At 39.1% G+C, this 23,167-nt stretch overlaps 2 protein-coding genes and 1 pseudogene across 7 annotated transcripts; all 3 read left to right on the top strand.

Moving 5' to 3' along the window:
- Positions 1-1,829: 1,829 nt before the first annotated feature.
- On the top strand, positions 1,830-22,889 carry LOC130094940 (dual specificity protein phosphatase 26-like). Of its 5 annotated transcripts, XM_056261540.1 has the most exons (6): positions 12,051-12,321; positions 19,764-20,005; positions 20,128-20,187; positions 20,728-20,927; positions 21,028-21,239; positions 22,128-22,889. In XM_056261540.1, exons 4-6 carry the CDS (start codon positions 20,749-20,751, stop codon positions 22,328-22,330), a joined length of 594 nt encoding a protein of 197 aa, XP_056117515.1. In that variant the 5' UTR covers positions 12,051-12,321; positions 19,764-20,005; positions 20,128-20,187; positions 20,728-20,748; the 3' UTR covers positions 22,331-22,889. The 5 variants fall into 5 exon arrangements, with proteins under 5 accessions (XP_056117511.1, XP_056117513.1, XP_056117515.1 ...); XM_056261539.1 differs by having other exon boundaries at positions 19,764-20,187; XM_056261538.1 differs by lacking the exons at positions 12,051-12,321; positions 19,764-20,005; positions 20,128-20,187 and adding an exon at positions 1,832-1,939.
- On the top strand, positions 7,072-11,027 carry LOC130094939 (piggyBac transposable element-derived protein 4-like). 2 transcript variants are annotated; one of them, XM_056261535.1, is made up of 3 exons: positions 7,072-7,342; positions 8,683-10,162; positions 10,443-11,027. In XM_056261535.1, exons 2-3 carry the CDS (start codon positions 8,702-8,704, stop codon positions 10,959-10,961), a joined length of 1,980 nt encoding a protein of 659 aa, XP_056117510.1. In that variant the 5' UTR covers positions 7,072-7,342; positions 8,683-8,701; the 3' UTR covers positions 10,962-11,027. The 2 variants fall into 2 exon arrangements, with proteins under 2 accessions (XP_056117510.1, XP_056117509.1); XM_056261534.1 differs by lacking the exon at positions 7,072-7,342 and having other exon boundaries at positions 8,440-10,162.
- Positions 11,332-17,843, top strand: LOC130094900 (piggyBac transposable element-derived protein 4-like; annotated as a pseudogene).
- Positions 22,890-23,167: the final 278 nt, after the last annotated feature.

Below are 23,167 nucleotides of genomic sequence, written 5' to 3'. Positions count from 1 at the left end.
TTTTGAGCGTGGCATGGTTGTTGGTGCCAGACGGGCTGGTCTGAGTATTTCACAATCTGCTCAGTTACTGGGATTTTCACGCACAACCATTTCTAGGGTTTACAAAGAATGGTGTGAAAAGGGGAAAACATCCAGTATGCGGCAGTCCTGTGGGCGAAAATGCCGTGTTGATGCTAGAGGTCAGAGGAGAATGGGCCGACTGATTCAAGCTGATAGAAGAGCCACTTTGACTGAAATAACCACTCGTTACAACCGAGGTATGCAGCAAAGCATTTGTGAAGCCACAACACGCACAACTATGAGGCGGATGAGCTACAACAGCAGAAGACCCCACCGGGTACCACTCATCTCCACTACAAATAGGAAAAAGAGGCTACAATTTGCAAGAGCTCACCAAAATTGGGCAGTTGAAGACTGGAAAAATGTTGCCTGGTCTGATGAGTCTCGATTTCTGTTGAGACATTCAGATGGTAGAGTCAGAATTTGGCGTAAACAGAATGAGAACATGGATCCATCATGCCTTGTTACCACTGTGCAGGCTGGTGGTGGTGGTGGTTTAATGGTGTGGGGGATGTTTTCTTGGCACACTTTAGGCCCCTTAGTGCCAATTGGGCATTGTTTAAATGCCACGGCCTACCTGAGCATTGTTTCTGACCATGTCCATCCCTTTATGGCCACCATGTACCCATCCTCTGATGGCTACTTCCAGCAGGATAATGCACCATGTCACAAAGCTCGAATCATTTCAAATTGGTTTCTTGAACATGACAATGAGTTCACTGTACTAAAATGGCCCCCACAGTCACCAGATCTCAACCCAATAGAGCATTTTTGGGATGTGGTGGAACGGGAGCTTCGTGCCCTGGATGTGCATCCCACAAATCTCCATCAACTGCAAGATGCAAATCCTATCAATATGGGCCAACATTTCTAAAGAATGCTTTCAGCACCTTGTTGAATCAATGCCACGTAGAATTAAGGCAGTTCTGAAGGTGAAAGGGGGTCAAACACAGTATTAGTATGGTGTTCCTAATAATCCTTTAGGTGAGTGTATAGGGGATAGGGAATGATTCAGGCAGTGTAATATGCTTTCCATTGGGGCGAATGAAGTCTGGTTTCACGGTATGTGTTACGCAAACCGCTGCAGCGCGCACAGTCTGCTCTAGTCCAGAGATACGAAAGCACAAAGTGGATCATGTTCGAGTCGGGGCAGACCAAAAAATTTATCGGACCCATTTGAACTCTACACAGAATGCTATATTTTAAAGCGATATGGAGGAGAAATGGTTAGAGATTAGGAAACTGCGTCTTTAACGAGCTCAATGGCTCTGGTCATGCTGTGACATAAACGAAACGTTATTGGCTATTTTTTTAAAAGGGGAGGAGTTGCTCGACATGTCCCGCCCTGTCTTCTTGTTTCAGTGGAGTCAACACATTAATAATGCTGCGTTTCAGGGCACTTTTTTAGTGGGTCTTTAACAAGAGCTGCTCACTGCAGAGTCAAATGACGTCTAAGCTCCACCTCTCTGGACTTGCATTGGTCATATGGCGCTATCACCATCAGTGTTGCCAAGTGGGATTCCCTTTACAGTGCACACTGTTTCCGTGGGTTGCTCTTTTAATAGAAATTGGCCTGGTTGTGTTACGCAGACCTGGCAACCCTGATCGCCACATTATTACCTCATTTTTAGACCACTCCTATTGTATTCTGAACCTGTAAAATTCGCAAAGCATGCAGATATATTCCTCGACAATAATTAAAACATTATCAAGTAGTTATTTGCATGCATAGATGCGCGCCTGGTGTTTTTATTTTTAGTGTGTAAGGGAATCCAATATTAACACCCCGATTTTAAGAGTGCTTCTGAAATACACGGGAATAACAGGAAGGATTCCGTAAAGGATTTGTGTGCAATCCAAAACATCTCGTGTAGATAAGGTAAGATGTACACAAAGCTTGATTTGAATTAAAGGGATACTCCACCCAAAAATGAAAATTCTGTCATCATTTACTCACCCTCATGTTGTTGCAAACCTGTATGAGTTTCTTTCTTCTGCTGAACACAAGTGAAGATATTTTGAAGAACGATTGAAACCAAACAGTTCTTTGGCATCATTGACTTCCATAGTAGAAAAAAAAAATACTGAAGTCAATGGTGCCCCACATCTGTTTGGTACCAATCGTTCTTCAAAATATCTTCCTTTGTGTTCAGCAGAAGAAAGAAAATCATACAGGTTTGCGACAACTTGAGGGTGAGTATGATGATGACAGAATTTTCATTTTTGGGTGGAGTATCCCTTTAAAGCCATACAAGCCTCACAGATCTGTTTATTGTTTACTAGGCGACTTTTCAAATGTATTGATGCGTTTCATCGTATTATTTTACATACACAAAGAAGAATATCCATTTTATATGCACCGTGCAAAGATATCATGTGTATGGATTGATCTTTTCACATTCCAGCTGCTGCCATTTTGTTTTATGTTTTACCTGCATCCACAATGAACAACACATGCAAATAAATGAATGGGCGACACTATAGCACAGAGCTTTTTTCATATTTTGTCAAAAAAAATAAATGTTCAACATTTTAATTCAGATTAGCTTTACTGTTTACTGTCATGGCTTTAGAATGTTGCCAAAGGAATACTAATAAAACGTATAGCCACACACAACAATAAAACCATGGATTCACAAAATGCAACAAATAGCTAAATTGATTTAGAGACCATGCAATGAGTTAAATCATTTAAAGGCACAACATTTTTAAATTATTTGATTAAAATATCCAAAAACAACTAGAACAATATGTTGATGATTTATGTAGGCTACTTTACATTATCCCAAATATTTCCAAAAATGTTTAAATCCAGAGAAATCAGCTATTTTAACCAGTGTCCCGTGTCATTGCGAAGGTAATCGACTCGTTGACGACACAGCTTATCGCTCATTGGGTTAGAACAATCATGACGTTGTCTCTGCGTCCAAAATTGAATGCAATAGTACGCCAAAAGAGTAGTGTTGAAGTACCCGGATAACATACTACTTTAAAAACCTTTAAACATCATGCTTTTAAAACTACTTCAAACTTTCTGACTAGGCTTTTTCAAGCTAACATAAAACATTTTCTTGACAAACTTTATCTAGTTTAATTGATTAATTATGCATGAACACTCCTTGCACTCTAACAGTGACATCTGTATAGAATATGACTGTAACCATATTACTGTAATTAAACTGAAATTGATAGAAAAGATACAGATTTAGTTTAAATTTAATTGTTGTTAATAATTACTTGTTCATTAATCATTCTTTATGTAAAAGCAGCAGTATTTTAAAACCATCCACTTTATTAGAATCAAATAAAAAAAGTTAATTTGACTACTTAAGTGAGGACATTTCAAAGGCCTCAATTGTTTTCATAGCTGGCTAATGACATCTCTTATCCTTATCCCTAAACACACAAACTATCACTAGCTTTAAAGAAAAGTGTCATCTTTTAATTTTAATAAAAAAAGACACCAAATTGTTCTTCCAAAGTGTTTTTCAACATGTTTCACTGTTTTAGTATTAGAACACATTTGATCCTAACAAGTATTACAAATTAAATTATAAATGTGGCTTCCCTTGGACCTTGCTTGCAGTTCAATCTGTAGCTGCATAATGAAGAGACGGTTTAGTGTTGTGGAGTCCCTGGTTCGTTTATTTGAATCCAGAGAAGAGGAAAGACATGCAACCCTACATACAAGTGATGGATGCATAGAAGAAGAAAAATGTGCAACCCTACATACTAGTGATGGATGCATGGAAGAGGAAAGTGATGCGACCCTACATTCAAGTGATGGATGTATAGAAGAAGAAAGAGACGCGACCCTACATTCAAGTGATGGATGCATGGAAGAAGAAAGTGATGCAACCCTAATTTCAAGTGATGGATGGATGGAAGAGGAAAGATTACTGGATGGAGAAGTTGAGCCAGAGGAGGAGCTCTTCGATCAAGCTTCTGAAACAGAGGACAATACAGAATCCGACCCAGACTACCACTCTACTGATGAGGAAGAGGAAGAGGATCCTCCTGATGTGGAGGCCGCTTACCAGTCCAAAAATGGGAACATATTGTGGACTTCAACAACTCCTTCAGAGAGACGAGGGAGATTACCATCTCATCGTGTCATCAAAATGACCCCTGGACCAACCAGGTTTGCATGTTCCAATGCCAAAGACATAATATCAACATTTGAATTGTTTTTCCCAGATGACATTAAAAAGATTTTGATTGAAATGTCCAATTTAGAGGGGAAACGAGTGTTTGGTAAAGCCTGGAAGAACCTGGACTGGACGGACATACAGGCCTATTTCGGTCTGTTGATTCTGGCGGGCGTGTATCGATCCCACCATGAGGCTTTGAGTAGCTTATGGAACGGTGTGTCGGGAAGGGCAATTTTTCGTGCTACCATGTCTTTGAATACTTTTACCATTATGTCAAGGATTTTATGCTTTTCTAGAAGGGTTGCAGGGCCTGGCCGACAGAAAGATGACAAGCTGGCACCAGTAAGGGACATCTGGGAAAAATGGGTCCAACGCCTGCCGCTCTTGTACAATCCAGGCCCGAGCATCACTGTAGACGAGTGCCTGGTCCCTTTCAGAGGTCGCTGTCCCTTCAAACAATACATGCCGAGTAAACCGAGCAAGTATGGAATTAAAATCTGGGCGGCGTGCGATTCCAGCTCGAGCTACGCATGGAACATGCAGATCTACACAGGCAAAGCTGCCGACAGAAAGCCAGAAAAGAACCAGGGAATGCGTGTGGTCTTGGACATGACATCCGGTCTCCAGGGACACACCATTACATGTGACAACTTTTTCACCTCGTATGCCCTCGGCGAGGAGCTGCTCCGAAGAAAAATGACCATGATCGGAACAGTCAGATCAAACAAGCCTGAGCTCCCGCCTGCACTCCTGTCAGTCAAAGGCAGGGCCCGATTCTCGTCCATGTTCGCCTTCACCGAGACACACGCTCTTGTGTCCTACTGTCCTAGAAAAAATAAAAACGTGCTTTTGATGAGCACATTACATAGAGATGCCGCAATAAGCAACAAAGACCACAAGAAGCCGGAAATAATCCTAGACTACAACAAGACCAAAGGTGGAGTTGACAACCTTGACAAGGTATTTTACTACTTTGCATTATTTATACGTTATTGGCATGAAATAAAAATCAACCCTATCTATTTTCTAAATGCATATTGTAGATCTTATTGTGAACAATTCATCAGTGCATATGTTTTCTTTTTCAAAATTCTGTTAGACCTGGATGTACACAATAGAGTTGAAAAGATCTCTTACTAGCATGTTATCACGACTTTTATGGCAAATGAGTATGAAGTGACCTGAATTGTCAGCTGATGACTAAAGCTTTTATGTTTTTTGCTTGTCATTTAACTTCCAGCTAGTTGCCACATACACCTGCCAAAGAAAGATAAATCGTTGGCCAATGGTTGTTTTCTTTAACATGTTGGATGTCTCCGCCTCCAATTCACTTGTGCTCTGGACCGAAATAGATCCTATGTGGAACAAACAGAAGTGCTTCAAAAGGAGACTCTTTCTGGAAGAGCTAGGGGAAGCTCTGGTGATTCCCTTCATGAAAAGACGTCAAGGCATTCCCCGCTCGCTAGCCTCTCAGAATATGGTAAAGGAAGCACAAGCAGGCTCTTCAGAAAATGAAGCCTCCCCCAAAGAGGTTCCGTACCATAAAGTGATGGAAGCACGTGCCTGCACTGTTGAAGTCAAAGAAACTGGCCCCTCGCCAGCCTCAACCCCCTCTAAGAGGAAAAGATGTCAGGTCTGTGAATCCAAGTTGGGCAAAAAAACCAACATGACGTGCAGTAAGTGTAACATGTACATTTGCAGGTCTCACGCTGTTATAACTTCTTACTGCTACCCATGCAACAAGCGAAAGAAGGTTTAAACAGGATTTGTCACTGCTTATGTGCTGTTTTTTTACTCAGTCTTTATGACAAATTATTTTCTTGCTATTCTCTTTAGTATGTTTTTGCTAATCTTCTGATTATTAATCCTGTTTTCTTGAGATTTCTTTTAGTTTGCTTCATTAGAGTAACTGAATGTTGATGCTTGATATTTTAAATAAATAATAATATGACAAAATAGTGTGCACTCTACGTCTTTTCATTCATTGTATCACTATTTTGTAACTGTTTTTGGCATCACTGCAGAAACTGACACTTCAAAACAAGTGAATATAAACATGATAAATTCAAGAGTAGTAGTTTCTAAGTATATCGTAAGTATATATCCAAATTCAAAAGTTGTGTCTAGAAATGGAGTTTGTGAGAACATTTGGCCCCAGAGAACTGGCAACATGCATCACTGAAGCCACCTACTGGTTATGTTGCTGTCAGTTTTTTCAGCAGGTGTTTTCAAATACACAATATGGCAGTTTAATGGAGCATATGTTTTTACTGCAGATCAAAATATTTATTTAATTTTATTTAAAAATTAATGGTGTAATTTTAGAGGTAAGTTAAGTCTAAATACCATAGAACTTTCAAAAGAAAGGAACAAGTTAAAAGATTTCACTTTTTAAAAAAAAAATACCTAGGACTGGATGTTTGTTTTTTATTGACTTACTAGCTGGAATCCTATACATGTGTATTGCAACCAATGTTTCCAGTTGTTTGATAGTAAACTTCAGTTACATTTGCACTGGTTTGCACTGGTTTGACTTTAGGCCACTACTGTATTCTGAACCTGCAACCTGTGGCTTTCGCATGCAGATATATTCCTCAACAAAAATTAAAAGATTATCAAGTACCGGTAGTTATTTGCATGCATAGATGCATAATTGTTTTCATTATTATTGTATAAGGGAATTCAGTATTAAACCCCCAATTTCGGGGGGGGAAACAGTCCATGATGCTCTTTATTGCTAAGTTCCAGCTAGATTACAACATGGTCTGAAATTTCACTAATTCTTTCATTGAATATTCGGGAAGCATCGAAAATATTCTTCAGATATGATTCCGTTGTGTGCAACATCTGCATGACTGTGCATGTGCATCACCAGAGGGCGCGTGAGCTGCTCCATTACAGTGTCAATAATATGGTCATATCTGCAATTTCTGCACCCCCGAATTCAAGGAAACAGTGTAGATATTACAGTAATCAGCACATGGACGTTTCCGTCTGAATGCAGCGCTGGTGTTCTTGCTAATCGCATGCATCTGTTCCTCACGCAGAGTCTGCTTCTGAAATACACGGGAATAACAGGAAGGATTCCATAAAGGATTTGTGTGCAATCCAAAATATCTCGTGTAGATAAGGTAAGAAGATGCATACAAAGCTTGATTTGAATTAAAGCCATAAAAGCCTCACAGATGTTTATTGTTTACTAGGCGACTTTTAAAATGTATTGATGCGTTTCATCGTATTATTTTACACATACAAAGAAAAATATCCATTTGATTTGCTTAGGTGCAAAGATATCATGTGTATGGATTGATCTTTCTTTTCACATTCCAGCTGCTGCCATTTTGTTTTATGTTTTAACCGCATTCAACTAAGAACACAAATAATGAATGGGTACAGAGCTTTTTCATATTTTGTCAAAAAATAAATATTCAGCATTTTAATTCAGATTAGCTTTACTGTCATGGCTTTAGAATGTTGCCAAAGGAATACTAATAAAACGTATAGCCACACACAACAATAAAACCATGGATTCACAAAATGCAACAAATAGCTAAGTTAATTTAGAGACCATGCAATGAGTTAAATCATTTAAAGGCACAACATTTTAAAATTATTTGAAAAATTTTTCCAAAAACAACTAGAACAATATGTTGATGATTTATGTACTTTACATTATCCCAAATATTTCCAACAATGTTTAAATCCAGAGAAATCAGCTATTTTAACCAGTGTCCCGTGTCATTGCGAAGGTAATCGACTCGTTGACGACACAGCTTATCGCTCATTGGGTTAGAACAATCATGACGTTGTCACTGCGTCCCAAAATTGAATGCAATAGTACGCCAAAAGAGTAGTGTTGAAGTACCCGGATAACATACTACTTTAAAAACCTTTAAACATCATGCTTTTAAAACTACTTCAAACTTTCTGACTAGGCTTTTTCAAGCCAACATCAAACATTTTCTTGACAAACTTTGTCTATTTTTTTTTTTATTAATTATGCATGAACACTCCTTGCACTCTAACAGTGACATCTGTATAGAATATGATTTAACCGTAATTAAACTGAAATTGATAGAAAAGATAGAGATTTAGTTTAAATTTAATTGTTGTTAATAATTACTTGTTCATTAATCTTTCTTTATGTAAAAGCAGCAGTATTTTAAAACCATCCACTTTATTAGAATCAAATAAAAAAAGTTAATTTGACTACTTAAGTGAGGACATTTCAAAGGCCTCAATTGTTTTCATAGCTGGCTAATGACATCTCTTATCCTTATCCCTAAACACACAAACCATCACTAGCTTTAAAGAAAAGTGTCATCTTTTAATTTTAATAGTAAAGACACCAAATTGTTCTTCCAAAGTGTTTTTCAACATGTTTCACTGTTTTAGTATTAGAACACATTTGATCCTAACAAGTATTACAAATTAAATTATAAATGTGGCTTCCCTTGGACCTTGCTTGCAGTTCAATCTGTAGCTGCATAATGAAGAGACGGTTTAGTGTTGTGGAGTCCCTGGTTCGTTTATTTGAATCCAGAGAAGAGGAAAGACATGCAACCCTACATACAAGTGATGGATGCATAGAAGAAGAAAAATGTGCAACCCTACATACAAGTGATGGATGTATAGAAGAAGAAAGTGATGCGACCCTACATTTAAGTGAGGGATGGATGGAAGAGGAAAGTGATGCGACCCTACATTCAAGTGATGGATGGATGGAAGAGGAAAGATATCTGGAAGGAGAAGCTGAGCCAGAGGAGGAGCTCTTCGATCAAGCTTCTGAAACAGAGGACAATACAGAATTCGACCCAGACTACCACTCTACTGATGAGGAAGAGGAAGAGGATCCTCCTGATGTGGAGGCCGCTTACCAGTCCAAAAACTGGAACATATTGTGGACTTCAACAACTCCTTCAGAGAGACGAGGGAGATTACCATCTCATCGTGTCATCAAAATGACCCCTGGACCAACCAGGTTTGCATGTTCCAATGCCAAAGACATAATATCAACATTTGAATTGTTTTTCCCAGATGACATTAAAAAGATTTTGATTGAAATGTCCAATTTAGAGGGGAAACGAGTGTTTGGTAAAGCCTGGAAGAACCTGGACTGGACGGACATACAGGCCTATTTCGGTCTGTTGATTCTGGCGGGCGTGTATCGATCCCACCATGAGGCTTTGAGTAGCTTATGGAACGGTGTGTCGGGAAGGGCAATTTTTCGTGCTACCATGTCTTTGAATACTTTTACCATTATGTCAAGGATCTTCTGCTTTTATAGAAGGGTTGCAGGGCCTGGCCGACAGAAAGATGACAAGCTGGCACCAGTAAGGGACATCTGGGAAAAATGGGTCCAACGCCTGCCGCTCTTGTACAATCCAGGCCCGAGCATCACTGTAGACGAGTGCCTGGTCCCTTTCAGAGGTCGCTGTCCCTTCAAACAATACATGCCGAGTAAACCGAGCAAGTATGGAATTAAAATCTGGGCGGCGTGCGATTCCAGCTCGAGCTACGCATGGAACATGCAGATCTACACAGGCAAAGCTGCCGACAGAAAGCCAGAAAAGAACCAGGGAATGCGTGTGGTCTTGGACATGACATCCGGTCTCCAGGGACACACCATTACATGTGACAACTTTTTCACCTCGTATGCCCTCGGCGAGGAGCTGCTCCGAAGAAAAATGACCATGATCGGAACAGTCAGATCAAACAAGCCTGAGCTCCCGCCTGCACTCCTGTCAGTCAAAGGCAGGGCCCGATTCTCGTCCATGTTCGCCTTCACCGAGACACACGCTCTTGTGTCCTACTGTCCCAGAAAAAATAAAAACGTGCTTTTGATGAGCACATTACATAGAGATGCCGCAATAAGCAACAAAGACCACAAGAAGCCAGAAATAATCCTAGACTACAACAAGACCAAAGGTGGAGTTGACAACCTTGACAAGGTATTTTACTACTTTGCATTATTTATACGTTATTGGCATGAAGTAAAAATCAACCCTATCTATTTTCTAAATGCATATTATAGATCTTATTGTGAACAATTCATCAGTGCATATGTTTTCTTTTTCAAAATTCTGTTAGACCTGGATGTACACAATAGAGTTGAAAAGATCTCTTACTACCATCTTATCACGACTTTTATGGCAAATGAGTATGAAGTGACCTGAATTGTCAGCTGATGACTAAAGCTTTTATGTTTTCTGCTTGTCATTTAACTTCCAGCTAGTTGCCACATACACCTGCCAAAGAAAGATAAATCGTTGGCCAATGGTTGTTTTCTTTAACATGTTGGATGTCTCCGCCTACAATTCACTTGTGCTCTGGACCGAAATAAATCCTATGTGGAACAAACAGAAGTGCTTCAAAAGGAGACTCTTTCTGGAAGAGCTAGGGGAAGCTCTGGTGACTCCCTTCATGACAAGACGGCAAACCATTCCCCGCTCGCTAGCCTCTCAGAATATGGTAAAGGAAGCACAAGCAGGCTCTTCAGAAAATGAAGCCTCCCCCAAAGAGGTTCCGTACCATAAAGTGATGGAAGCACGTGCCTGCACTGTTGAAGTCAAAGAAACTGGCCCCTCGCCAGCCTCAACCCCCTCTAAGAGGAAAAGATGTCAGGTCTGTGAATCCAAGTTGGGCAAAAAAACCAACATGACGTGCAGTAAGTGTAACATGTACATTTGCAGGTCTCACGCTGTTATAACTTCTTACTGCTACCCATGCAACAAGCGAAAGAAGGTTTAAACAGGATTTGTCACTGCTTATGTGCTGTTTTTTTACTCAGTCTTTATGACAAATTATTTTCTTGCTATTCTCTTTAGTATGTTTTTGCTAATCTTCTGATTATTAATCCTGTTTTCTTGAGATTTCTATTAGTTTGCTTCATTAGAGTAACTGAATGTTGATGCTTGATGTTTTAAATAAATAATAATATGACAAAATAGTGTGCACTCTACGTCTTTTCATTCATTGTATCACTATTTTGTAACTGTTTGTGGCATCACTGCAGAAACTGACACTTCAAAACAAGTGAATATAAACATGATAAATTCAAGAGTAGTAGTTTCTAAGTATATCGTAAGTATATATCCAAATTCAAAACTTGTGTCTAGAAATGGAGTTTGTGAGAACATTTGGCCCCAGAGAACAGGCAACATGCATCACTGAAGCCACCTACTGGTTATGTTCCTGTCAGTTTTTTCAGCAGGTGTTTTCAAATACACAATATGGCAGTTTAATGGAGCATATGTTTTTACTGCAGATCAAAACAATTATTTAATTTTATTTGAAAATTAATGGTGTAATTTTAGAGGTAAGTTAAGTCTAAATACCATAAAACTTTAAAAAGAAATGAACAAGTTAAAAGATTTCACTTTAAAAAAATACCTAGGACTGGAGGTTTGTTTTTTATCAACTTACTAGCTGGAATCCTATACATGTGTATTGCAACCAATGTTTCTGATGATAGTAACCAGTTGTTTGATAGTAAATTTCAGTTACATTTGCACTGGTTTGATGGTGCTTTAGGCCACTACTGTATTCTGAACCTGCAACCTGTGGCTTTCGCATGCATATATTCCTCAACAATAATTAAAAGATTATCAAGTTGGCTTTTGTATGCATAGATGCATAATTGGATTTCATTATTGTGTAAGGGAATCCAATATTCAATTACAGGGAAAAAACAGTCCATGATGCTCTTTATTGCTAAGTTCCAGCTAGATTACAACATTGTCGTCTGACATTTCACTAATTCTTTCATTGAATTTTCGGGAAGCATCGAAAATATTCTTCAGATATGATTCCGTTGTGTGCAACATCTGCATGACTGTGCATGTGCATCACCAGAGGGCGCGTGAGCTGCTCCATTACAGTGTCAATAATATGGTCATATCTGCAATTTCTGCACCCCCGAATTCAAGGAAACAGTGTAGATATTACAGTAATCAGCACATGGACGTTTCCGTCTGAATGCAGCGCTGGTGTTCTTGCTAATCGCATGCATCTGTTCCTCACGCAGAGTCTGCTTCTGAAATACACGGGAACAACAGGAAGGATTCCATAAAGGATTTGTGTGCAATCCAAAACATCTCGTGTAAATAAGGTAAGAAGATGCACACAAAGCTTGATTTGAATTCCAGCTACAAAAAAGTCTCACAGATATGTAATCTTTATTGGCGTTATTTTTATTTTTCAAATGCCATGGCGCGTTTCATCGTTTTTTTACACAAAGTGCAAAGATCTCATGTGGATGGATTTGTTCACATTCCAGCTGCTGCCATTTTGTTTGTTTTAACCCCCCGATTCTGTTCGGTCATTTTAAGCAAATTTCAATTTTAACCATTTGAGCACACTAAACATGGACTAGATTCTATACGTCTAAGTGGTTAATTAAAAAGGCTAAATTTGATCGACAATTGTTAATACATCGGACTAAAACAGAGCAATTATTAAATACATTGTCAAATAAAATCAACCAATCAATCAGGCAAAATGCAAAACACTCACAAAAATGAATGATGCTTTAACACATGACATTGTTGTTTTAATTTGTCAATAAAATTCTGATTTATTCAAGTGGTGTTCACTGCAGAGCCATATGATATCCAGCTCCACCTCTCTGGACGTCATGGGTTGAGGGATAGAGTGGGGTTAGGGTGTGGTTAGACCTTCTAGCTTCACCCATTACACACAAATTACATCCAGATAGGGGGAGCTGGACTCCACACTCCACCATGGCTCTGCAGTGAGCAGCCTCTCGATTTATTGGGCATAAATTAGGAGTAGAACAGTGTTGCCAAAGAAATATATATATAGGCCTATATATATACACACACACACTCACACACAATGCCAAATGTGGGTGTATTTTAGCAGTGGTGTGCAACACAGTCACTCCGTACTAGCCACTTTGACGGCTTGAATTTTGTATATAATGTATACACATTTTTCAATTGTATTCTTTTAAAAAGGCTTATGAAATAATAAAATAAGTTCAATGTAGTGTTGTCAGAAATAGAAAGTTTTCGAGAAAAATTCGAAATAGAATAGATAAACGATACCAGTGCTCTCTCTCTTCTCTCTCTCTCTCTCTCTCTCTCTCTCTCTCTCTCTCTCTCTCTCTCTCATCTCTCCGACAGCGTGCGACGCACAAACCCGCCTCTCCTTCATTTTCTCCGGATTAATATTGTTGGTGTTACAGGGCTTGAATTTCGGCATGGGATTGCGCACATTGCGTATAATATTACTCATTCCTGCAGATTTTGTGCTCACACCCAAAGTACGCGCACAAAAAGCCGCCTCTCAGTAATGAATTTAGATATTTTTTGGTATTGCACCTAAACAGTTAAATACACACAAAATAATGTCAAAATGTCTTGGCGAGTATTCACGTAAACACAGCCAGTTATGTTTTAAGTGAACGTAAACAGTTGAGAAAGAAAATCCATGTGTAACAGTATAATGGATCCGTGCATCAGGCCTTAGTGACAGCCTTATATACCTGCTGCCAAATTATGAGATAATATTAAGAATATCTATATGGCAGTTTTTTCCATGGTGATGACAAAATTGTGGCCAGTGAAAATGCTGAGTAGCTAGTAACTTTGGAAAACCACTAGCCACACTGGCTAGAGATAAAGAAAAAAGTAACATCAAGCCCATAGTTGCAGTGATGCCATGCTGGCACATGCTAAAATGTCTGTAAATGTACGGCAAGGCAGCCTCAGTTTTTAGAACCAGGCTAGCAGCACAAACCAAAAGGACGATGGGAATCGCTCATTGGCTGAGAACATTTGTGACATTTTGTTCCTGGGTGAAATGTTAATAGGTGTGTTTGACTTTGGCTGGATTTAATCAATCGGTGACATTTACCCCTCTCAGTGATGGGAAGTCCGGATAATTTTACTCACTCAGATTTTTGAATCTCACTCCACAAAATGAAAGAATCTTTTCTTCAAGTCATTTCGTTCATTTCAGCAGAATATAATTAAAATGTTACTGTAACGGGGTTCAGATGTTATGGGAAGAAGGAGGCGGGAACCGGTGAACATTCAACACTTTAATAATAAAATGAACAAATACAAACTGAAAGTAAAGCCAGCAGCCCCTCACGGACGACTGCTGGCCAGAGAAACAAAACACAACATAAAATCAGGCCTGTTCCTCTCTCAGTCTTCACTGTCGTCGCTCCTCCTTGATGCTTCCGCTCCTCCGTGAGAGATGCGAGACCGGTGCGTCTCACAGGTGTCGCTCATTACCACTCACGCCACCGGCCTCGCGGCCTGCTCGCCACAGTTACATGTTAATAGCCAAATTCCAAAACACATCTACTTATGCAAATGTGGATCACATTATGAGAAACAGAAACGATTAATTCATTGCTTAGCTGGGTCTTCAGGCTATGCAGTCTTTTAGTTCACCTCACCTCCCAATACGAGTTGTTTGTTCTTTTGTGACGTAGGCTGAAGATGCAGTCTGTAACGAAAACAGAAATTATTTGTTCACCCCCCCCAGGTCTTTCTGTTTCCTGTACAGAACCTAGGCTATAGGATGTTGCGCATGTGCAGTCAGCACAAAATGAGCAAATCACTCTCTGAGACAACTTGTTGTTCCTGAGTCATATTAAAGATTTTGTTCACAAGTAATGAATCGTGCATGATTGACCCATCACTAGCCGCTTGCAGTCTGGGAAGAATTTTAGATAGGAGACGTAAAGTTTGACATTTTCCGTGTTCTGTAGTGACGCTCACGTGGTGTTTGCGGATTAGATGCACTATTTGTCATATTCATTGACATCCGCAAGAAATTTTGTGCTCGCTCGCAAAACCTTTGCAGTCCCCCAAGAAACTTTGCGTTCGCTCGCAAAAACACGAGCGAACACAAAGTTTTTTGGGGGAACACAAAACATTTGTGAGAGAACGCAAAAGCAATGAGTTATTTTTCGTCCCATCTCATTTTTTTTTCACCACCATGTCCCTTTAGGGGCTCCGTCCCTTTTGAGCTTTTTGAAAACGAATGCAAAGTTTCTTAGGGGAATGCAGAACATTTGCGAAAGAACGCAAAAGCATTGACATCATTTTTCATCCATCTCATATTTTTTTTCTTCACCATGTCCCTTTAGGGGCTCCATACTCTCGCGGTGACATGGCAACGGTCCTGTCATTAATTAAACAAAAATGGCATGCACTGCTTAAAATCAGATGCCGATTTGGCTGCACAGCACTGCATGAAGTCAAACACACACCTAATTCTTTATCTCTAATTTAACATTTAAAAATTCCCTACCGCCATTTTAAAGTGCATTCAACGAGGGAAGTTTATTTTTGACAGACCCTCGACCCCGCGATTTTGACTGATGGAGCGAGTCTACTCCGTACACTTCAGGCAGATCCAAAGACCGCAATGCACCACAAAAGTTGCACTTAATTTAAGCTATGGCTTGCACACGCAAGGTCTCTCGCTTGCTTTCCCTCTCTGCCGTGTGCGCGCACGCTACGCGGTTTGGAGCACCATCTCTGTCTCGCGTGCGCGGTCGCTCTAGATTCCGGGAGATTTTAACTAATTCGCGGCATATAACTAGTCGATCACGAGTGGCTCAACAGGTAGATATATAGATTAACTCATCTTCCAGGCATTTGACCGACCAGGTTGACACTTCAGCGTGAGAAATCAGGGGTGTGGCGTGTGAGCGTGTGAAACCAATCAAATGCGTGTGTCTTACGGCCAATGCGTGAGAGTTGGCAGCTCTGCAGTAGCTTTAAAAATAAGCATTATATGTCCTATTTAAAGGGGTGGTTCAGGATTTTGGACATCGGGCCTCATTTCCAAGTTAGCCCTAGTGTTATTTATCAGTGGAGACAGTTTTCAAAAATGTTCATCCAGTCGTGCCAGTTGCATAGTTCGCCGGTGCTAGGCTAGCGCGAGTCAACGGTAACTGCTAGCCTGCCATTAAAAACAGTTTTACCCACTCCACAGTACACCAAAAGCAAATAAATGATAACGCCAGACTATCGATGTAAATGTCTGTTAAGAGAATAATGTTAAAAATCAAACTACACAAAAAGACTACCACTCTACTGATGGAGAAGAGGAAGAGGAAGAGGATCCTCCTGAGGTGGAGGCCGCTTACCAGTCCAAAAACTGCAACATATTGTGGACTTCAACAACTCCTTCAGAGAGACGAGGGAGATTACCATCTCATCGTGTCATCAAAATGACCCCTGGACCAACCAGGTTTGCATGTTCCAATGCCAAAGACATAATATCAACATTTGAATTGTTTTTCCCAGATGACATTAAAAAGATTTTGATTGAAATGTCCAATTTAGAGGGGAAACGAGTGTTTGGTAAAGCCTGGAAGAACCTGGACTGAACGGACATACAGGCCTATTTCGGTCTGTTGATTCTGGCGGGCGTGTATCGATCCCACCATAAGGCTTTGAGTAGCTTATGGAACGGTGTGTCGGGAAGGGCAATTTTTCGTGCTACCATGTCTTTGAATACTTTTACCATTATGTCAAGGATCTTCTGCTTTTCTAGAAGGGTTGCAGGGCCTGGCCTACAGAAAGATGACAAGCTGGCACCAGTAAGGGACATCTGGGAAAAATGGGTCCAACGCCTGCCGCTCTTGTACAATCCAGGCCCGAGCATCACTGTAGACGAGTGCCTGGTCCCTTTCAGAGGTCGCTGTCCCTTCAAACAATACATGCCGAGTAAACCGAGCAAGTATGGAATTAAAATCTGGGCGGCGTGCGATTCCAGCTCGAGCTACGCATGGAACATGCAGATCTACACAGGCAAAGCTGCCGACAGAAAGCCAGAAAAGAACCAGGGAATGCGTGTGGTCTTGGACATGACATCCGGTCTCCAGGGACACACCATTACATGTGACAACTTTTTCACCTCGTATGCCCTCGGCGAGGAGCTGCTCCGAAGAAAAATGACCATGATCGGAACAGTCAGATCAAACAAGCCTGAGCTCCCGCCTGCACTCCTGTCAGTCAAAGGCAGGGCCCGATTCTCGTCCATGTTCGCCTTCACCGAGACACACGCTCTTGTGTCCTACTGTCCCAGAAAAAATTAAAACGTGATTTTGATGAGCACATTACATAGAGATGCCGCAATAAGCAACAAAGACCACAAGAAGCCGGAAATAATCCTAGACTACAACAAGACCAAAGGTGGAGTTGACAACCTTGACAAGGTATTTTACTACTTTGCATTATTTGTTTTCAATCAATGCCAAATGGCAGATGTAAAATTAATTTATGTTTTATTTTATTTCCAGCTTTTTGCCACATACACCTGCCAAAGAAAGACAAATTGTTGGTGATTTTCTTTAACATGTTGGATGTCTCCGCCTACGATTAATTTGTGCTGTGGATGGAAATAAATCCTACATAGGAAGAAATTAAGAGATACAAAAGGACTCTTTCTGGAAGAGCCTGGTGACTCCCTTCATGAAAAGACGTCAAGGCATTCCCCGCACGCTAGCCTCTCAGAATATGGTAAAGGAAGCACAAGCAGGCTCTTCAGAAAATGAAGCCTCCCCCAACCTGCCTTGTGCGATAAAGTGATGTAAGAGCATGCATGCTCTTTGGGAAAAAAAGCCTCCCCCTCGCCGGTCTCAACCCCCTCCAAGAGGAAAAGATGTAAATCAAATCAAAGAAGGACACAAAAACCAGCATGACGTGCAGTAAGTGTAACATGTACATTTGCAGGTCACACGCTGTTGTAACTACTTACTGCTACGCATGCAACAAGAGCAAGGTTTAAACAGGATTTGTCACTGCTGATGTGCCGGTTTTTTACTCTGTTTTTATGACAAATTCTATTCTTGCTATTATCTTTAGTAATTTGTTGGCTAATCTTCCGATTATTGCCATTTTTACTAGTTTGCTTCATTAAAGTTACTGAATGTTGATGTTTAAATAAACAATACGCTACAAAATAATGTGTACTCTGTCTTTTAATTTCATTGTAACAATATTTGTAACTATAATGTGAAATTACTGCAAAAACTGACACTTCAAAACAAGCTGATTTCAAAATGTTAAACTTTGACAAATATGTTTCTAAGAAAGTATATATCCATATCCAAATTCATAACTTATGTCTAGAAATTCAATTTTTTTTTAGAATAGTTGGATCCAGAGACCAGGCAATATGTTTACCAATGCAAAATGTATAATCTGTTTATTGCTCCTTGTTTTCTTGACATTTTTATTAGTTTAATTCATCATTAGTTATTGAATGTTGATGTTTTAAATAAAGATAGGATAAAAAATAATGCATACTCTAGTATTTTCTTTGTGACACTCTTTGTAACCATAATAGGGTATGGCATCACTGCAAAAACAAGTGGATTTTAAAATGATTCTACAAAAATTGGTGTTTCTAAGCAAGTATATGCAAGTATATATCAAAATTCGTAACTTGTTTCTAGAAATGAAATGTTTTAAGAATATGGGGTTCCAGAAATCGAGACCAACATACGATCACTAACTGGTTACATTTTTTATTTTTGTCAAAAAAAAAAAAAAAAAAAATCTTAATGAATGTAGTAAAAGTCATATAAAAATATTATAGATATTAATAATTTTGAGATAAGTTAGGTCTAAATACCATAAAAATGGCAATATTCTAGTGACTTTCTTTTAAAAATATATGTATGTATAATGTGTGTCTATATATATATAAATAAAATTATTATATATTTATAAATTAATTTACTCACCCTGGTATTGTTTTAATGTCGTACAATCTTTCTCAGACCACAAAAGGAGAATTTTTTTAATGTCCTGCAAGCGCTCTTCCATAATGGCAGTGAGCAGTGACTTTTTAAAATAAAAAAAAAGATGCAAAACTATCATGTCTGCTAAGTGTAGTTTTCTAACTGTAAGGAAATCCATAAAAATGTACTTTCTTCTCTCAGGTGAATTTCTCCAAACCAGAGCTCCGGCTGTCAGATGAAAGTTGATAGGTGTGAATCTATAGTGTGAACTCGCTGTGTTGTTGCATCAACCAGAACACAAGAGAGATATTCACCTCAGAGAAGAAATTACATGTATAATTAATTATCCAGGAGCCGGGTGTTGCGTTTTGATTAATCTTAATTTCTAATGGTTTTGAACTGCTTCGCCAATACATTCTCGCCATGAAAGCGAACAAACGGCCAAAATCAGGATTTTACTCTAAATGATCAATTATATTTCGGTTTGTTTTTCACAAAACCCAATCGTATGCCATCAGAACAAGGGAATACATAAATAAAATAAAGAGAGAGAGAGAGAATTATCCACAGTACAAAAATAAAACAATTAAAATATTACGAAATATGATGTTAAAAAGTGACATCAGCAGTTCATTTTAAGCTTTTCTCTTTCCTGTCCTGAGTCCATAAAGTTTTAAAGTCATAATGAAATTTTTTATGGAATATTGCACTATTATTGTAAGTTTTATATATATAGATATATATATATATATATAAAATATTGATGTGCCCTCATAATCTTTAATCAGAATAACTTTCCCTCCCTCTTGCAGCGTCATCTCTTCTCTTCTCTGATGACGAGGGCGGGGCAACCTGTCACTCACATGAGATCGACCAATAGCAAACCACAACAATCCAATCAATCCCCTATGAACAAAATCAAGTCCCACCCTACATTTTTTTCTTGGTCCAGAAGAAAAAACTTGGATATACGTCACAATAGGCAAGAAAAGACTATCACAACTTCCGTTTCATGGCGCCTATGATAGACCCCCAAAAGTGTGCCATGGTTTTGGTGAGGGTTAATTAAGAATGAATGGGGAATAGTCATGTGAGAGGAGGCATCCATCATCGTGCTATGATTGGTCAATTACTAAATCCCACCTCTCATTTTTGTGTGTGCGCCACATCCACTAGTATCTGCCAAACTGGTCAGAATGAATAAGAAATGGTCTTAATGGGAAAACTAATAAAAAAGTAAGTAAACAACTTACTTAGATTTCACCGCTTTGTCACATTACATTAAAACTTGACATGACTTGAAAATGTGATCTGTGAGGTTTTTTTGTGCGCAATCAGTTTTGTGAAATTCATCCTTGTGACTGTGACCATTATGACACCTGCAGTGTTTACCGAGCTTGATGATCTGAAAATAAGTTGACTATTAAAAAAGCTAAATATCAGTTGTTAAAAATACATGAAATATGAAAAACTTTTTAGTTATTATTTTGGAATAAACGTAAAAATGTTTTAACATGCTTAATCTTTATAAGAAATGTACTTTGTTTTAATAAAAAAGAAAATGTATTACATTCTTAATGTAAAAATACAAAATAATGTTGTTTCCTTGATAGTGTAATTAATGTTTACTTATTTAACCTAAACATGTGTCAACTTTACAACAACAGCAGGGTGAATAATTTGGGGGTGAACTGTCCCTATAATTTGCCTTTAAAAACAGTTTTAACATTTAACTGTTACTTTTATTTAGTATATATTTTTTATGTTATTTTATAGCTTGACTGGAGGCCAGACCAGATGGCGTTCATGTCCAGACTGTCTCGGTCCCGGAGTAATTCCAGGTCTCCCAGCAGAAAGGACTCTGAGAAGGGCTCTCCTGTACTAACGGTTTCTGAACTCGAGCGTCTGCTCTACACGGGGAAAACCGCCTGTAATCATGCAGATGAAGTGTGGCCAAGACTCTACATAGGTGACCAGTGAGTAGCCCATCAACACATGTGGTTTTGGTCATTACGTATACAGGATATTGAACAGGAGATTGCTATTTCTCACCTAAACTTTTAATACTCAATTCAGAGAAATTGCCTCAAACCGCAAGGAACTCATCAAGCTTGGGATCACACACATCCTCAACTGTGCTCAGAACAAATGGAGAGGCGGTGCGGAGCATTACGCTGGCATGAACATCACATATCACGGCATTGAAGCCCACGATTCGCCTTCCTTCGACATGAGTGTGAACTTCTACCCAGCGGCCGAGTTCATTCACAGAGCCCTTAGTACCAGAGGTCAGTTCAGAAGCGGCCTCTTTCTTTTTAAACAATTCGCAGTCTTATTATAATAAAAATAAAGGCAAAAAAAAAAACCAGCCTCCAAGTTTCATGAAGAACTTTTTTTATTCGTCATTTCTTTACTAAATAAATTATATACTGTTTTTTTTCCAGTTCATTTTCCATTTGGTGTTATGTATAACATATTTGTGCTTAAATGCGACTTTTGAATTTATATTTGGAAATTCGAAATATTTTTTCTTATATATAATTCTTCTATTTTTTCCATTCTCTTGTAATTTATGTCATTATGCATTACATTATCAGTATAACAATTTGAGTGAAAGTTGTATTTTTTAGTATTTGATATGTAATTTTAATCACAGATATTCAGTGTAGTCTCAAGCCATGTTTCCATCCACTTGTCAATCGAATTATCTGAAGTTCGGTAAAAAACCTCATGCGAATAAAGCTGGTGAAAGTGTGTTTCCATCAAACGGCTTTAAAGCGGATAAAAACCTGTGCGTAATGACGTCACATGCTGTTTTGCGATCAAATTGGTATATCGAATTGATTTGAGACATGTTAAGGTGTTTCCATTCATTTTCTCACCGAATTGCACAACATTCAAGCCAACATTTGCGAACAAAGTTTGGATCGTGCCATAATAACGTTTCCATCCGCGTTTATCGCATAAGCCTTATATCGATCAAGATAAAATCCGATGAGACCGATCGTATTTCATTTGAGTCATTATTCATGAAATTCAATCGAATTTTACTGTTTCCATAAGGCATTTTTCATTCGATATCCCTTAATGCGGATAAAAACGTGTGGATGGAAACATAGCTTCAGACTTTTTATCATCCATGTGGGTATTATGATGCAGTGTCTTTAATTTTGTAGGAACGGTTCTTGTGCATTGTGCCGTCGGGGTGAGCCGATCTGCTACGCTGGTTCTGGCCTACCTCATGATTCGGCAGAACATGACTTTAGTGGAGGCCATCAAGACCGTGAAGGACCACCGTGGCGTAACACCGAACCGCGGTTTCCTACGTCAGCTCAGCGGTCTAGACAGCATTCTGCGTGCCAGCCGCAATTCAACATAAACTCACTGGTAGCTTTTGAACTTCAACCTTTCTGGCCCAGGCCTTGATCAAATGCGTTGCAGTAAATAAGAGCAGAAGGTTTTTACAAACAGTGAGTTTATTCCAGCTGTTCTCCTGCGGTCAATAGAAATGCCTTATTACATCAGGAACTCTAGAAATGTGCATAATGCCTTATACACTGTTAACCGTTCACATCTGTTCACACGACCACCCACTGAAATGTTGCCATGTTAGAGAATTGACCCATGTGTTTTTCCTCAAAGAAATCAGGAATGCTTAAGAAGCCATTCACACATGATGTGTTTTTAATATGCAGCAGGGCAGTGCTGCGAATAAAAAAAGAAAAGAAGACAAACAAGGTGCAGAGAGTTGAACTTTTAACGCTGCGTTTTTAGAACGGGTTGTCGCTGCAAAAGACCTGAGCGCAACGGGCAAACACATCCGTCTAGCGCATGTTTACATAGAAAAACTATGGAAAAGCAGCACCGCGAAATGCAAAAATTCAGTGTGAATGGCCCCTAGGCATTCACAGAACATTTTTTTGCGGTTAAAAACCAAGAAAAAAAATTAATACATCAGGTCTAGAGACGTTTTTTCAAAGTTTTAATTCTTTTAACTTGAGTGCCAAACTCGAGAGCATTGTGTCATGCACAAAACACTGCAAAAGATGCCAAATGTTCAGTCTAGTGTGTTTACATAGAAAAATAATGGAAAAGCAGCGCATTGGAATGCTAAAACACATTCTGTGTGAATGGCCGTTAAGCCTGGTCTAAACCTGGTTTATGCGCGTTGCTCGCCACAAATAAAAAAATTAATTACAGTTAAAAAGGAAAGAAT

The sequence above is a fragment of the Rhinichthys klamathensis genome, unplaced genomic scaffold (genome assembly GCF_029890125.1).
Source record: "Rhinichthys klamathensis goyatoka isolate OS25496 unplaced genomic scaffold, OSU_Roscu_1.1 h1tg000183l_1, whole genome shotgun sequence".
Taxonomy (NCBI): domain Eukaryota; kingdom Metazoa; phylum Chordata; class Actinopteri; order Cypriniformes; family Leuciscidae; genus Rhinichthys; species Rhinichthys klamathensis.
The sequence above is the reverse complement of the archived record's forward strand: the minus strand, read 5'-3'. Positions and strand labels throughout refer to the sequence as shown.

What these genes read in the sequence shown, in the direction of transcription:
- LOC130094939 (XM_056261534.1), top strand. Translation starts at nt 8,654, where the DNA reads ATGTGGCTTCCCTTGGACCTTGCTTGCAGTTCAATCTGTAGCTGCATA. An exon ending in GAGTTGACAACCTTGACAAG is followed by an intron (nt 10,163 to 10,442) that starts GTATTTTACTAC and finishes TTTAACTTCCAG; the next exon opens with CTAGTTGCCACATACACCTG.
- LOC130094940 (XM_056261536.1), top strand. Translation starts at nt 3,666, where the DNA reads ATGAAGAGACGGTTTAGTGTTGTGGAGTCCCTGGTTCGTTTATTTGAA. An exon ending in GAGTTGACAACCTTGACAAG is followed by an intron (nt 5,172 to 5,451) that starts GTATTTTACTAC and finishes TTTAACTTCCAG; the next exon opens with CTAGTTGCCACATACACCTG.